The sequence below is a fragment of the Thunnus maccoyii genome, chromosome 21 (genome assembly GCF_910596095.1).
Source record: "Thunnus maccoyii chromosome 21, fThuMac1.1, whole genome shotgun sequence".
In the NCBI taxonomy this organism is placed as follows: domain Eukaryota; kingdom Metazoa; phylum Chordata; class Actinopteri; order Scombriformes; family Scombridae; genus Thunnus; species Thunnus maccoyii.
In genome coordinates, this window is record NC_056553.1 from 19,095,777 (window position 1) to 19,113,393 (window position 17,617).

General features: G+C 40.0%; 1 protein-coding gene across 5 annotated transcripts in view; it reads right to left on the reverse strand.

Annotated features, from left to right (window-relative positions):
* The window catches only part of ntng1a (netrin g1a), a 104,883-nt gene that overhangs the window by 24,503 nt on the left and 62,763 nt on the right, over positions 1 to 17,617 (reverse strand). For all 5 annotated transcript variants that reach the window (XM_042400045.1, XM_042400044.1, XM_042400042.1 and 2 more), the window contains exon 4: positions 8,557 to 8,729. In XM_042400045.1, the coding sequence (XP_042255979.1) occupies positions 8,557 to 8,729 (173 nt within the window). The remainder of the gene's footprint in view (positions 1 to 8,556; positions 8,730 to 17,617) is intronic.

A 17,617-nucleotide genomic window follows, 5' to 3' on the forward strand; every position in this document is an offset into this window, starting at 1 on the left:
AGAAGGGGGAAGAAAAAAATTTGGTGGGGAAGAAGGGCAGGAGGAGCAACAGAATGAGAGGATGCAAAACAACAGGCGATGAGTTTTACAAAGGAAAAAAGAAAGAGAATGGGGGTAAAATGGAAATTCAAATAGAAGTGGAACAAGGAACACAAACATAAATGAGTGGGTGTTGTGTGTCAGAGAGAGGGAGAAGGTGGAGGTAAAGCTATGTGCACGCAGGCGAGCACGTTTATGTCTGTAGATGCATAAACACATGGCACTAATTGAATGCACAGTAGAGCTGTGAGCCTGAATAAAACTCACATTTTACACAGAGCTGTCTGTCTCACAAGGCTCACTGTGTTAAGATTTAAAGAGGAATGATGCTCAAAATAAATAACTTCTGTTTTATCAAATGATGGTGAGGCAAAAATAAGGCTTTTTTTTTTTTTTTTTAAAGCATCAACATTATTTTTTGGGGGGAACACGTGTATTGGCACATGTGTAATATGATTACATTAGTGTTGTATTAGTCCAGTAAAGCAGTATGTAAAGTAGTTAATAATGTTACCAAGGACTCATAACTATAATAAATGTGTTTAAAAACAACACATTTTTCAACGCAGCTCCCTATATGTTTGTAAAAATATTCCAGTCAAATCTGAATCTATTTCAATAACTTAATACAGGGAGCAGATCTTAGAGACCCATATACATAATGGTTGTTTGCATTCAGTCACAATAGAATGAGATTTATTCTGCAGTGGCATTATCAGTTCCTGTGGGATTTGTTCCTGCCATTGTAATATGTATAGAAACCGACTTCCTCTGTGCAAGAGAGAGGATTAATCAGAAAAATCTGAATTTGTGTGTCTGTGCAAATGAGTGTGAGGCATTATACGTGTGTGTGTGTGTGAGTGTGTGTGTGTTTGGTCACATTTCTGTGATCAGTTCCTCCCAGTTGGACTACAGGACTGATAATAAGGCTGTAGCATCTGGTAGTTTGGAATTAATGTACACTAATTAGACAACAACAGCAGAAAAATGCAATTTGTAAGTCATATAAAATAATATTTGCTGTTATTGTGACAGCCACCTCCTGATGTGACAGTGCTTCTTTTCATGCTCCACTTGGACACAGGAGATGTAGGGTTTTTATTGGGACGGAGGAGGGCTGATGTGGATCTTCTTTCCAGGCAGGGGATGAATCATTACAGTTAAATCCATTGCATGTCCATGCCTTTTACTGCTTTGATCAAAGGAGATGCATAAACTCTGGATTCAGCTAAGTCTGAACAAGTGTCTCCTAATCCTGCCATGACAAGGAATTCTACTCATTTTATCAAACTGCAGACATAACAAATGAAGAATTAATTTCTTAAACAGTATGTGTCACTGGGAGAAAATTACATTTCCCAAATAAAATAATATGCAAAATTTAAAAAAATGAAAAGAAACCCTGTTTCACTACTAAGAGATATTATTTAGTTAGTTCATTTCAGTCAGAACTGTCCACAAAAAAACCCTCTTCTGCAAAACCCTCAACAAACCAAAGGTTATGCACATCATTTAAAACTGTGTGACCATCATAAAACAGTAATGAAAGCAGGTGTGTGGAAGGATGTCTTCTTATTGTTGCCATAACAGCCATCATCCAACTCAACACTTGAACATTTACAAGGTTGTCACCATGCAGCAAGGCCACATGTCCCTTACATAACTTCACTGTCTATGTCGCCATGTACAGACAGGTCACGACCTTCAAAGGTTTCTTTGTTTCCTTTATAGCAACTGCATCTGTGTTTCTGTTTCACTGGAATTTGCACATATAAAATATATCCTGAGTGAAGTCAGAATGCATATTTAATTGGATTGATTACTATAAAATTGGTAATCTGCAGCAATGAGTTTGTGCATAGATAATGTGCATAATATGGCAAAATCATGTTTTCATTACTTAGTTTATATCCTCCAAAATAGAAATCAGCAAGTTAGACTGTCGTTTGTAATAAGTCAAAAATCTTGTCAAGCAGCTTTAAAGGTGCAGTGTGTAGAATTTAGTGGCATCTAACAGAACAGACTTGGCAGAAGTGGAATATAATATTCATAAGTATGTTTTAATCAGTTTATAATCACCTGAAAATAAGACTTGTTGTGTTTTTGTTCACTTAGAATGAACCCTTTACATCTACATAAGGGGTGGGTCCTCTTTTGTGAAGCCTGCAATGTTGCACTGCCATGCTTCTACAGTAGCCCAGAATTGAACAACCAAACACTGGCTCTAGAGAGGGCTTTTCGCGTTTTTTTGCAAGTTTCACGGCCACTGTAGGTTCTCCTACACACTTGGAAGGGGAAAGGGAGGGGAGCGGCTTTCAGTTTGTTGTAATCTGCTACCTCATCCCTAGATGCCACTAAATACTACACACCGGTCTTTTAAATAATGACCCTCCCTGTTTCTGCATTAGCAGATGACCCTGTGTAATCTAGCATCTACCTTGCCTGTACCCTGTACGTCTGGTCTGTCCCGCTATGCCTTTAAGGGAAAGTTGTTTTGCTGTCGTACATAAATCAAACAAAACTCCACTGTCTGCAACAACACAAACACATGCAAGCACCAGGACCCAAGCAGGACACAACTTTTCAGTGGAACATTATAATGCAGTTTACAAATTGTAAATGCAATTTGTAAGTCTCTAAACTGTTTTGCTCTCGTCAGCTCTGCTGCTCATTAAATTTGTTTGCTAAATTTTGCTTGCATGTTTTTTGGCTTAGGCTAAGTGGTTAGCTAGCTATTAAACCAGTGGTTCTCAACCAGAATGCTGTGAAGCAAGATCAAGTGTACCATGGAATTTTACAACAACCAATTCATTTTTTATAAACCTGATACATCCTCCTTCCATATTCTCACATCAATTTTGGTAACAGGAGGGGGGATAATTATATAGCTGCACATCAAATGTCAGGATGCACATAATGAGCTGCTAGCAACATCTTATGAATGACTCCATCTATTTTATGATACAAGGAAGACAGTCCACATCAAGAAAAAAGAGAAAAAAAACTGGCAACAGAAAGTAAGAAAATTATCTTGAGTTATTTGGACTGTCTGGAGATGTCAGTAGCCCTCAACCTGAGAGCGTGATCTGCAGTGAAAAGTTATGTTAGCTAACTTCACTAATGCCAGCTGATGCAAACAGTGCTGCCAAGTAAGCTGAAGAGGCTCTTGAAAACAAAGTACTCCTTCCACAGATAAATTCAGGTAATTCCCTCCCTCTCCCTCCCTGAAGTTGTGATGTTACTGAGACAACTACGTTAATAGCGAGTTTTCAGTACTCCAGTCCACTAATCCTGACCTGATATAGCCACATAATACATCAGCTAGTATGTTTGTAAACTGAAAGTTCAATTCCACCCTAAAGCCATGAAAGATTAGGGCTGCTCTGATTGCCCAGTCTATTTTGTATCACCAGAGCTTTACTCTCTCTCTCTCTGTCTCTCTCATCCCTCCTCTCAGTCTGTAAATTCTGGATTATGATTATAACAGGTGCTGGTGATATGAGCATGCCACTTGTCTAATCCAGATAAGAGTTAAATACAAATTCTGTACAATATCTGCACTTGTTAATCAGATGCCTACTACTTCCACATAAAAGTGCTGCTTGTGCTATTGTTGACATTGCACCGTTCTCTCATCTATGTTTCTGCAATCTCTGATTGCACATCAGCAAGGCCTTGTTTTCTCACTGCATCAGTCACAGGCCTTGATGTCATTGTCAAATCATAACATACATTGGCTTATCGTAATAATCATAATTATTTTTGCTGTTCTTATTTAATCTGAACAATAATGTGTAGCACACTTGTTTTGCAAGCTCTTGTACTGATTCATATAAATAGGCCTACATATTTTTGATGAGTGATGTCATTGCTGCCTGTCATCTTTAATCATATGTCAGTGTGCCATATAGTGGAAATATCTTTAATGACAATGTAATCATGACATTTGAGACAATCTGCGTAATTGACTACTGTGAGGTGGTGTGCCGTGTGATTCTGGTTTGACTTTTGGGCCCAAAAAGGTTGAGAACCACTGTATTAGGCAACAGTGTCACACTAGATCCATGACCACAAATACCTGCACAGGTTTAGTTACAGGTCAGAGCCTTATTTATTATAATAAAGCTCAGGAACCTGAAGATGGCAATACACATTGTTGCATTGTCCAAAATCACATTCACACTAACTCTGTAATGATGCATGTTACTTATCCAGTCACTTCATGCTATACTCCTCAAATTAAAACAAGCCTGTTAATTGTAACTGTAAATGTTGGTGTACCATGGCAGGGATTGCCTAACACCTTACAGTTTGTTCTGCAAAGCAAATTAAATGACTTTAACAGCCTTAAATACAGTCAGGACCTGTATTTTATTCTTTATCCAAAAACATCCAGGCTAATTGTCTTATTATAGTAGTATATGCTATAATGTATGGTATACTATATAATTCAGATTAGTCATTTTGAGTTAATTTAGAGGATAGAACCCAGAGCTTTTATAATGCATCTTTGTTTGGTGGTTTGCTTAGAGAAAAAAAAGATCGATATATCAATGTAAAGTTCTATTTAAGGATTTTGCCACTACTATAAAATTCCAGATACATTCGTACTATTTGATATCAACTTTTCAGAGGCCACCCAGCGTTCCCCCCCCCCTCCACCACTGACCTCTATCTTCCTCAGCATCCTCAGCCCGACAGTGAAATGAACTGCCATAGTTAATTCTCAAACTGATCCCTCTCCTTCTGTCTCCACAGAGGGAGGAAGCGAGAATGAGTGAGGCTGAGGGACTGGAGGGGGGGTGAGAGACATAGAGGGAGAGAGGAAAAGCGAGAGAGACAGAGCCACCCCAGAAGGTTGAGTTAGCTGTGACAGAGAGTGATGCCCACTTCCCCTCCTATCTCCGCCATCCTTTTCTTTCTTCATCACTTTTTAAATCCTGCTCTTCTTCTTCGCTCTCAACACATTGCCATTGTGAGACGACATATCATCCTTGCTCTCCCCCCCCCCCCCCCCCCCCCCACAACTCCACACCCCCTCCGGATGATGATTCATCGATCTCCTTATCGCATCAGACGACTTGATGGGCATAGTAAAAAGAAATTAAATCTTAATTAAATTTTCATCTTTGACAAATTTGTCTCCGCAGAGCTGCCATATGCTCACTGGGTTCGAGGGAAAACATCGAGAGGGAAGGAGACTTTTGGAATTGGTGTTGAATGGTCTAGAAAATTACAAAACAGCACAAGGTGCATTTTTCTGTCAGCCTTGTGTATTTTTTTTTCTATTCAGGAGGGATAGCCTTGCATTCCTATAGATTTTTCACAGCGTTATTACATTATGGATTTTTTCCCCTCCAAGACAAAGTATAATAATGCACTTTATACTAAGACTGTTTTTCATCACTTGCAGGGCAAAGGGAGTGTGTGTGTCCTTGTGTTGTAGTTATGAATGTGTGTGATGTGTGTGTGTGTGTGAATAAGAAGGTCTGGATGAACACCTGTGTGTGTGTGTGTTACCTTTTTTAATAATGTGCTGTCAATCTGAGCTCTGGGAATGGCCATTTCACTAACCCACTCTAAGTCTCATAACGCGGATCCTCTGGGGGGGAGAATAAGTCATCAGCCGGTGGCCAAGAGTCCTCGAGCATCGTCGAGAAAGGCAGAAATCACAGTGGACGCAATAAGGAGACGGAGCAGGATAAAACTTGGGCTTTGAAATGAATGCCAGCGCACTTGAACTTATAGTGCTGCTGCTCATCACTCTGCTGTTTTAGCTGGCAAACCGGTCGCCATGCATCCTGTGTTCATGTGATATTGTAAGGATTGTTGTGTCTACTCAGAGGTCCATCCATTCATCTAACCATCTATTCATTCAGTCACTAACAGCTGGCCTATCTGCCCCCTAGTGGCCATTATGAGGCACATGCAAAGTCTACACATGAGGCATTGGACTGGATCATTTACTTATACATGCCTCCCTCTAGTCAAGGCATGCATCTGTGTATCTGCAAAACCCAACATCACAAATAATGTCTCATTGGGTTTCACAAGCTCACATGAATAAGCTATATAGGAATGGAGAAAAGACACTCGCATGATGTGAGTCCACCACAAGACATTAGACATAAAGGAGTTGGCCCCATTTCCTCAGCTCAAGTAAATAATTGCTTCTATCCTACATTAGCATTGCAGCTGCAGTTTGAGAACATTATTTATCAACTGTAATACATTGTGTATCTTGTAAAGCAAGGCTTGTGTCCCTACATCAACAGGTACTTAAAGACAATAATGATACCAGATCATTCAGTCTGCTGCTAGGTAGAACTGATGGATCATACATGGAATCCTGAACACTGTAACTGCACATTAAAGGATGAAGTAGGTTTATTATAGACCAGTGTGTTCCCGATTATGACAGATGGGAACCTAGTATGGTGCTATTTGTAACTTCCCTTTTGTACATGCCCTCCTTTACTGAAAATACTTTGGGGTCAAAAGGGGATGACAAAAAATCATCTAATCTTCCCAAATAATTGTGAGTGAAACAGTCTCACATCGTTGACGATCTAACTATGAACCTAAAAGCAGAATAAAAACATGGATACATTGTTTAATACCATGCAGTCCAGGGTAAAATTAGCAGTTTGCTTTAGTAAACAAGATGAAAAAACTTAGATAAGATAAGAAGATAATTTGAATTATCCCTTCCCTCAGTGTTGCACCTTATACAGTAGCTGGCATTAAAGTCCACTTCTACTTAAAAATGTGTTTTTCTTCTTGTTCCTTCAGTTGGATGTTTGAGCTTCACTGTGCAGAATAATGTATGTGCAGAGTTTGACAGTGCTGAAAGTGGAAAGTTTCTCTGTGCTGATCGAAAATCAGATTTTAAGGGGCAGGCCTACAAGCATTATTTGTGATATCACAACTAGTTTGGAGCCAATCCTGATCCAATGTTCAAATTTACACAAATGTGATGTGGAAACATGAAGCCTCCAGTGCACATACACTGAGAATGGACTTTACAGTGAAGTAGCTGACATCTTGTGATCAGCAGTTACACTTTTGAAATGAAATGAACTTTTGAAATTTGCATATTTATAGATTCTGGAATTTCTAATGAAGGAGAAGGATTTGGTGTCATTTTAAGGATTTTCAGGATTAAGATAATTGAACTTTTTTTGTGGAAAAACCATATCAGACACAAATTATTATTCAAGGTAGAGTGTTTAAATAACATCTTAAAACATCTCTGGAGGGGATCTTTAAAAATACACTGGAGTGCAAAGCATTTGTAACACACTATCCATCATAGTTCACATGCAGTCAACAGTGGCATGCTGCTAATGCAGATTTTCACACTAAATTTGTGTGACCTGAAGGTTACTGTAATCTGAAGGTTTGTATGACACCACAAAAAAAAATCACCAGCACTTCCAATTAAGTACAATCATATATAATCATCGTTTTGTTCATGAATAACTCCTAAATGACTTTTCTCACTGCTGTTGAGCCACAAGTTTCATCAAAGCAGAGCTTGTCTCATGAGGTCTACTAGTCGCTTGCCTTGTTGAATACAGGTTTAAAAAAACGTGAAATTGAAAAGTAAAGCGAACTGTAATCCTGATGCTGCACGCTCTGCTTGTTAACATACAGAGAAGAGAGCGTAGTCTTTTCAGTCAAAGCGCTGCTTTCATGTTGTGGGTGTTTTGTAAAGGATGAGGAGATTGTAACGAAGAGTGAAGTCACACTCAGGGCACCTGCTGCTGCAGCTGCTGTTGTTGCTGCTGCTGCTGCTGGACAGCCTTTTCTTACACTTGTGTTGCCATGCAGTTTAGTTTGTTATATTTGGTGACCGTGATGTTAAGTGTGAAGTTTCACTACCACTGACTTACGACTTGCCAACACTGTGCCTCTTGCTAAAGCAGTTTGCCCATGTTTAGCATAATTTTACAATTTGTTTGTCCTATTCCTGCTACTGTTGAAAAGATTTTCATTTGAAATTTATTCCAGTTTTATTAGGCTGAATCACAACATGAGGCTACTGAGCAGATAAGAGGTTGTATTCATGCTATACCATCTTTAGCTAGACTACATCCTAGTCTGGGTTTGGACACATTTGTTTACAAAATCAAATACAGAAAAGTTGGTCTCCCTACTGTTTTTGCTTCTCTGCATTTTGTCTCTTTGAAACACTGTTAATTGCTTCAAATTGCTTTGAAACCACACAACTCAATATCTCAGTATTAAAATGATGTTTGCCAGGACTCTCAAAGATGAGATACATGATGCTGCTAATTGAGATTCAACTTTTGCCAGCTGTCTGTGCTGATGCCTTTGTTATTTTTATTGTTATTTTTTGTAGAAATCTTTATGAGAAATCTCTGTAATTTAGCCCAGTGCTTGTATTTTTGTCTGCAAGACCTATACTGATACCTGCTCTGTCATGTGACTCATCCTTTTAATTAGTCAACATGTCTGTGGTGTGTATGCGTGTGTGTGTTTGTGTCTACTCACAGATATTAGCCGTGCCCTTGGGGATAGGCAGGTAGGAGCCAGCACTCCACGCTCGTCCCTGGTAATTCCTCTTACAGCGGCCACAGTCGGGGCCAGTGGTGTTGTGTTCACACTCGCAGCTCAACTTCTCTTTGTCATATACACAGCTGTTGGCGTGAAGGTTGCACTTGCACCTGTCAAAGATGGAAGGGGGTGTTTGGGATTGGGGGGTTGAAAGAGGACAACCACGTCAACATAAGTGAATTTTCCGGCACTAAATGAAAAACAGATAGGTTTTATTTTGTTGGACAATACAAAGGGCAGCATGTCCTTGACTAGCGGTGGTATTGAAACACAGACACACAGAACTTCAAGAGGAACTAGTTCAAAGGAGGCAGGCGATTCCACGAACAAATGTGGCATCATTATTTCCTCCCTTCTCTTTCTCTCCTCTCCACTCGGGAAGGTAGCTCAGTTTTAATTGTCCCACTGGAGAATGCATAATTGTAGTAAGGTCACAGTCGATGGGCGAGAGAAGATCAGGAGGGAGAGAGGGACAAAGGGTTGCGAGGGGAGACTGAGGAAAACAAGCCAAGTTAAATTGTGGAACAAGCACTGGCAGAATGAAGGCAGCAGGGCTTGTAACTCTGCAAGGCAATGAATAGCTCAGAGTTAGCCAGAGGGTGGCGTGGAGCAAAAGCACGGCTGCGTTCTCGATGACAAATTAATATGAGATGAGATCTCAGAAGCATATTTTCAGTTTGGAAAGAGGGACTCCCTTAAGGTGCACTAAATCCTCACTCACATCCTGCTCACCAGAACCTTCATTTAACAATAAACCCAGGAAATTCATTTTCTGCTGTGGCTAGATGAGTATTGAGGGGATATCTATCTGTTAAATTAATTTATGATCCTCATGCAGCATAAAGCACTGTGAAGAAAACTGCTGGCGTTTATTTGAACAATTTGAATTGCTGGACTGTTTTTTGAAGAACTTTGCAATAGAGAGCAACATCCAGTCTGCAACGGAGATGTGATTAGTAAGCGTTGTTTCTACACAAAGCTGATATGACAACATGTCTAAGCAGCAACAATTGATGCCCAGTTCTAAGAAATCTGGAATGTGGTTACATGACAGACAGAGAAAGCCTTGCTAGCTTGGCGACATAACACAACTGTCACTAAAAAACAGTCTAGGTTCTTTATTCTTTCATGTCAATTTAGTTTGATAAAGCAACACCTTATCACTGTGATGCAAAAGTAATCTATGCAAAAATATCCAACAGTAAAAACAACAATTATGAGCGAAACAAACTAAATAAAGACTAGCAGCCCAACATCCCTCAAAAAATAAAAAGTCATACCCCTCGGTATTGCAGTTCTGTCATCAAAGAATCTGCCAAAATATCAAATGTAGGAGGCAAAGCTAACTGCTACTGTAGCAGAAGGAAAGCAAACACCATTTTCAATAATTGTATCCTTCTGAACTATGTCCATTTTAAAAATAAAGCCCAATTAAGCAACAGTCCAACCCACAAGATAACTGGTAACAGCTCGCACAAACAAGAGGTCAGGCAGCAGTAAACATGCTAGCAGATTAGCTCGCTAGCGGTGGTGGTAGCTCGGCTAACCCTGTCGGCCACATGACGCTCAGCTTGTGAGTTGTAGCAGTCTGTCGAGTCTCCCAACACTATTCATTACATTTAGTTTCCAGGTGTCACACGACTGTGGCTAAATCCTGTAATTACAGTGAGTAAAGATCTGTCTCTATAACTGTGTTATAGAGAGTTATGTTATGACTTTCTCCACCCCCTATCTATTAATGGGTGTCCTAATACTAGAGAGTTTAGAGAAAAACCGAGCTGGAATCCCTCACTCCTTGACATCTAACACTGAAATGTGATTCGACACACTCTCAAAAAATCAGCACGAGCACACTCGATTTTCAAAGATAACCTTATTGTTTCCAAAGCGTACCGTGACTCACGTTCCAGCACCAATGCCAACGCTGGCTGCAGCTTCAAATAAAGAACTGCAAATCTGACTTCCAACGGGCATGACTCATTGTAGATTAATGGCGCATGTGGCTGTGTTTGTTTATTTTAGGAAAAATGCTGAGAGGCAGACAAAATAGCACTATTCAAGCCTGTCTCCTTACTTTGAAAATGTCCTTTCATTCAGCTGTTTTTTTTTTACTGGGAGCCAGGTGAAAGGCGTCTCTCCATTTGCTCCCCAGGCAGAGAGAAGCAGACAGAAGGAAAGGTGTTGAGGAGGGAGATGACACAGATAGCCCTACAGTTGTGTTCGTTAACGTCTCAGTGAGAAACTCCAGTGACAGCTGGCCTCTTTCACCTTGCCCACCTTCCTTTACCACAGCTTAGCCTGAACCCAGAATAAAGATAATAATTTGGAGGAAAAGCACAACCTTAAACCACTCACCGCTTTCTGACCTTGATACTCAACATATCTGCTGTTTGCACCAAATTCAGGGGCTGTGTGCTGACTGGGAGTGGGTTCAAGGTTGGTAAAACACCTGGATTCTCTAAACTGTGAGGCTATCAAAATGTTCAACTGAATCTTTTGTCCCTCCTTGCTCTTAAAAATGTACAAACAATGTGCTTCTCATTTTTAGCTAGCACTGACTGTTGCTTTCACCTGTTTGAATTAGAAACATTACCAGCAGGAGATCGCATCAGCTTGTAGCTAAATTAACATTAATTATGTGAATAAGCAAATATAAAACTTGCTGTTAATGTAGTAGTTTGTGAAGTTAAAGAAACTGTGTGTTTTTACAGTTTAACAAGACAAAGTTACATCCGTTTCAGTACTCAGAATCTCCCAGTTAAACATTTTATACACATTATATCCATTTTTAAGCTCATCCATGTAATAGTTTGGATTTGGGAAGTATTTAGGTTAAGTAGCTAATGAAATATAAGGTGTGCAAAAGTAAGTAGGCTACGCTTGTTATTCAAAGTGTCAGATACATGTTTAAATAATATCTTAAGCTGCTCATCTGACCTTCAGGTTGTGAACATTAATTAGGCTGTCACTCAAAACTGTAGTGTTTCTTCCTTCTAAGCCAACAAAAGGTGATAATTTAGTTATTTAGATTATTTAGTTACAGATGTTTGAAGCTGAACTTAAATGGATTTAATAAGGGACTTGAAAGGGTTCAGATTTGATAAAATGTTATTGAACCCCAGTGCTGACCAAAACAGGATTTTGAAAGCCAATATGATACAAGCTGTTTAAGCCCACTATAGCAGCCTTGAGCAACACTGGATCAGAGTATCAGCAACCGTCTTAGCAATATCCAGACAGGACTTACTGAGACTGATTATGACAAAGTGGTTGAAGTTGAGTTAAAAATCAAGAAGATATCAGCATTCCTATACACTCCTGTTCAATGTGCTTCTTTCCTTTTCTGTTAAAAAAGTCTCACTTGTTAATATGTATATATGTGTGTATAAGAGGAGCGGGTAAGGGATGTGGTGTGGAATGACTTCACATGGAGTCCTTTGTGGTTTAACCTTCAGCTTCTTTTAACATTGCCAACATTTTAATCAACATCCAGAAATGATAGCGCCATCGGCATTATGATGGAGACTGCCAATAAGGCCCGCAGGCTCTCATACCCACCAGCGCTGTTGTGCTGCCAATCCAAAGAGGCTCCTGAATGTGGATACCAGGAGAGGCTCCCTCACCGCTGCAACAGCTTCAGTGGAGTAAGCGTGTATTTAACAGCATTTTAATAGCAAATTACCTCCAAGGTTCCCCATGCGTACCATGTTGTGTCTTCATTTGCTATTGGGCCTGTTTCACTTTGAAAGCTCGGTGGCTTTTTCATTGGCTCGGCGTATCTTTTTCTTCATTTCTCTCTTCTCCATCCACCTATTAGCCCGTCATTTTTAACTCTGCTCCAGTATCTCCTATTAATAAATATTCATGGAGCTAAGGCATCTTTGTTTTTGTGTGGTGTTCTCAAAGTGATATTGCTCAAGGCATTATTGAGTGTGCCAGCCACCGCCTTTGAGCTAAAGGTCCTGATATGTATTCATAAAATTACCCATGAGGCTATGAGCTCAAATTGCTAGACTGGCAAAAAAAAAAAAGGAGAGAGAAAAAAAGACTGGCTGAAGTTTTGATTCCATTTTGTCTGAAAGAATGCAGCAAACATATTCTTATATCTGACAAGAGTTTAAAGCTCTCCTTGAAATGTGGGAGACAAGATATGGTTGGGCACAAATTTATTATTTTTCTTTATCCTGGTGGAAATGCAAGCAGAGCATCCCGTTGAGACTTAGCTTACCTGAAGCAGTGTGCCTATGACCTCTGCAGTAATGGGATTCTCATTGAGACTGTGGGTGCAGACGACATATTGCGCTTTCCCACTGATGATGCCAGCAACGGCAAACAAAAACAAGGCAACACAAAACCCAGCTTCTCAGGAAAATGCCCTTTTCCTTTCTATCACTTCAGCCATTATCTACATAATTCCATTCATCCAAGTTCATTCCCCGACATCGCTCCATTTCGCTCATTGCGGCTTCAAAGCCAAAAGTATCAGCCACTAATTAATAGTAATTACCCACAATCCAAGCCTACAACATCCCCAACGCACAAAGCTGCTGATCCCAACAAATTGAACAGACTAGACTCAACATGGTCCTTAAGTGGGTTAACTAAGTGAAGCAATTAAATTTCAATCTAACGCCCAGGTGTTTTCATATAGCCAATTGGGTCAAACGCTTGGTTAATAAATGCTTTTTTTAGCTCATGTCTGCATTCAGTGTCTGCTGTAAATGAGCAACAACACACCGGGGGTTGCAAGGGGCGGGCAGTGGGGTGGGGGAAGTGGCAAGGGGCGGGTGGTTCAGAGAATACTCTGGCTTAATTATGTGTGATGAAAATGAAATAAAAACACAGGAGTGGCTGGTAAAAGGCCTTGAGGTGTGAGCGCAGGTGATTTGCTGTCGGTGGAAAGGATAATTGCACAACACGCTCACAGAAGGAAATTTACTGAACAATATATTTGTCCCACCTGATCTCCCCCTAACACACACACACACACACACACCAATAGCTTCTTCAATATACACTACAACACTCTTCCCCATTGACACATGCTGTAGCTTGCAGCTGGGTATTGGCTTGATACACATCAGCCTGCCTGCTAACGTGTTACCTGCTAATTGCCTTCCCTCTCCCCCACCACCGGCCTGCAGTGCATTGTGGGAAGTGGAAGGAGTGAGATCTCAGCACAAGCTCCCCTAGGATGGACCTCAGCTCCCAAACCCCTCATAATTATATCCTTCTTCCCCATCCTTCCTTCTCGTCTCACTAGAAGGTGTGTATGTGGTTAGAGAAAAGTGGAGGCTGAGGGAGAAATCATGGCAGATTCCTTGTATTACTCCACTCATAAATGACAACCTTTGGTTCAATTTGTTGGCATGAGAAAATAAATTTACAGAGCCACTGCATGAAGAGACATTATAGACCTATTCAGTACATACAGTACATTTACAGTGTAACCTACCTAAGAAGCCAGATAAGTAAGTGAAATGATGTAATATTAATAGTTCAATTTGAAATCTTCAGGAACATAACACATAATTTATACACAGGCTTTTAGACTGACATACTCTTGAGTATCTAGCAATCACACAAAAAAACAAAATCTCAAAAAACACTGTGGTCTGGTGAGGCAGAGAAACTTACTTGAAATCACAGAAAAAGCAAGACAGATCACTAAGAGCAGCCATGCTGTGCAGATGTGGTTTTTAATTTAGATTTTTAAACAGGTGCATGGTCAGTCCTCTCACCGTCAGTACTGTTTTTATTTATTTCAACAGCTGGCAAGCAGAGAGAGACACAGAGAAGAGAGACACATCGCAGGAAATGAGTTGAGGCCAGACAGGACAGCGATGGCAAACAACAGTTTTCATTGCAGCTTGTAAAGATGCAACATACATGAACAAATTATTTACCGCAGGGCAGTTCAGTCTCTGAAGAGGCTGCAGTCGTAACTGCTTAACTGCACTGCCTGGCTGTGCTCGTATTTACAACGGCGCATTTACTCTACTGGAAATGAGATATGCTTAAGTGGCCAATTAAGACTTGGAGTGGCACACACAACACTGACCCAGCTGCTGAACTATGACGGCACGCTTAAAAACTGCATCACTCCAAATTATTTTAATGAGTGTTTTGGTGAGCTGATGAGAGCTTCTTGCTTTCTGTTTTAAGTTTCTCTCAAAATAATTCAGTGTAAATCTAAAAAATAATAAGATCTTGCAAAATTAACATGGCATGACAGTAAATATTCATCTTAGTCGCCCATGAGTTCTACTGTATAACCAGCCACACAAGGCCAACATAACACTATAGTATATTTTGTGATCAAGTTCAGTTCATCTCCGGTTCCCTGCATTGAGGTAAATGCGCCGCCTGCCTGCATCAATCCACCCGAGCCATCCATCTATCGAATCCTCAGCATTACTAATGTATGCAGTTGGACATGCTATCCAAGCAGGAGTCAATCAAGAGGTCTTTACTGCCTGTGACATGCCAAGCCAGTTCAATAGAATCGACATGCTGGGCCTCACTGATACTGCTCTCAGCTAAAGACTATTGGCTGTGGACCTGGTGACAGAGAATTCACTGCAGAGAAGTGAGCCAGCTCCATCACTGGGACGATAGTGCCATACAGAATCGAGGCGAGGCCAGGTGAAGTGACATGAAGCGATCTTGTCATTTCATAAGCGACATCACTGATTGGAGCCCTTGAACAAAGTGACTCCCTAAAGATTGCGTAGAATTGATCAGTTTGGGTTGGAAGCTTGTTTGCAGACTGCAAGAGGTTAGACTGCATTTGACCTCTGTGTGTATGTGTGTGTGTGTGTGTGTGTGCGCACTCACATGTGTGTTTAGAGAAATGAGAAAGCATGTTCACTGTTGCAGCATCAAACATCTTCCTCACCCACAGACTCACATTTTCTCATTAATAATCTGATATTTTTTGTACAAACAAATATCCATTTTTATACTCAGTATCATGAATTGATTTATGCATTTTTAATCACCTTCAGCACAAGGGAGAGTGTGTCTTATGTTTCAGATTTGTACAGAATAAAACAGAGAGAAACAGAGAAGTTTCAGTACTGATGTCACAGTTTGAGTCACAAGTGATCTCAAGGAAGAGCAGTGTAAAAACGAAAACTGATTAGCAGGAAATAATAAAAGCCACTACCTCTTAATTGTCTTTTGCTATCTTCTGTATCATCCAGCACCCTAGTAAAAACCCATTGTTGCTCCTTGCTAATGTCACCAGCCATTAAACTCTGGCAACCCTCTCCCTTGTTACCTAACACCGATATCTAGAGTAGACATTTCCCATGACTACGCCCAACAGAGGCCATCATCTGAAACCAGGGCAAGACCCAAAGAGCAGGTGTAATTACAGAAAATGTTGTCGGTTTCCCAGAAAACAGCGGGGGTTAACTCTTTGCCCTCTCAGCATCTCTTTTCCTTCTTAAACCCGGGGCGGGGGTCATTAATACCTTGGTGGTTACGGTGTTCACTGTTGTGTTGAAAACAAGAGACCCTGACAGACCAGGGGGCAGCGTTTCCACTAAATTAAATGAGAGGCTGGCCTCCCGGTGATTAATGAGAGCGGCATGAGACGTAAAGAATTGCTTGAAGGAGGCAGTACTGGTGTGTGTGTGTGTGTGTAAGAGAGAGAGGAGAGGAGAGAGATCAAGATTCAAAGAGCGCACAGAGATTGTGAAGAACTGTGTTTGTGTGTGTTTACATCTAGGCCATAGGTTTTCAGTGTTTTGTGCATTTCAGATCAACATTGAAAAGACTCAATTTACTAAATATTTATGGCAGTTTTTAGGTACTAATGTGTGAGGTCACATTAGTCTATATTTTATATGGGGCCACATCAAACTTTTGAGCTGGCCAAATGACAGAAAGACAAAATGGCTTGTTTTTCTCAAAGTTGTATCAGAAGGCGTCCCTATTAAGACTACAAAACATGGCAGAATGATATTGAAACTGATTTATCATTGCAGATTGACTGATGTACAGTATTTGTGATTTAACATCTGGGAAAAGCAGGTCTAAAATTAGTGGCGTAGTTATTTTAGCACAGAAAGAAAGAAAAAGAAAGGATCAGGGTAGAAGACAGATTTAGAAAAGAGACAGAGAGAAAGAAGAGAAGTGTCTGGGCGCTCTTATGAACAGTTTAATACCGACGATATTACAATGAAAACTATGCAAGTGACAAGAACAAAGAATATTGCAGCATATTAAAGGATGCATACTCAGTGCACTCTACGGGAGCTGTCCATTCAGCACCACAAACCTCAACACAAGCCAAATGACCAACATTGCATTTATAGTAGCAATTTTCATTTCACTGTTTTTTTCACTGAGTACTATATTGTAAGACTGCAGCTTATGATTATTTTCATTATTGATTAATTTGTTGATTATTGCCTTGATTAACTGATTAATTATTTGGTCTACTCATTTTCAGAAAATAGTGAAAACTGCCAATTACAATATCTTAAGCCCAACGTAAAGCCTTTAAATTGCTTCCTCACTACTGAGTAGCTGGAATAAGAGAATGTTTTTTTGTTTGCTTTTTTGTCCCTAGACCTAACCCTTTTTATGGCAAAAAAAAGTTTTCAGAAAAAAAAATTCTTCCACATAACTTTTTTTGTAATTCCAGGAAGACTTTTTAATTCCATAACTGACCTCTTTGCTGAGTGCTGACAGCAATATTTATGTAAAATGGTCTGCCTGTAACATTCCTTCTTGCAGGAACAATGCACAGTTGCAAAAAAAATGTGTACATATTACATTTTCAAACCAATATTTCAATTTCAGAAGAAACAGCCTTCTCCAAAAAACATCTCCATCCAAATATGCACAGGCCACATCTTAAACAGAGGAAAAGCTCTCAATTAGCAGAGACTTTTGTAAAGTACATCATAAGTGTTAGTAAATACCTGTTTTAAAACCTGCAATTATACAACTATGCAGCCCTGGTGGTTATTTGTGGTCAGCTTAG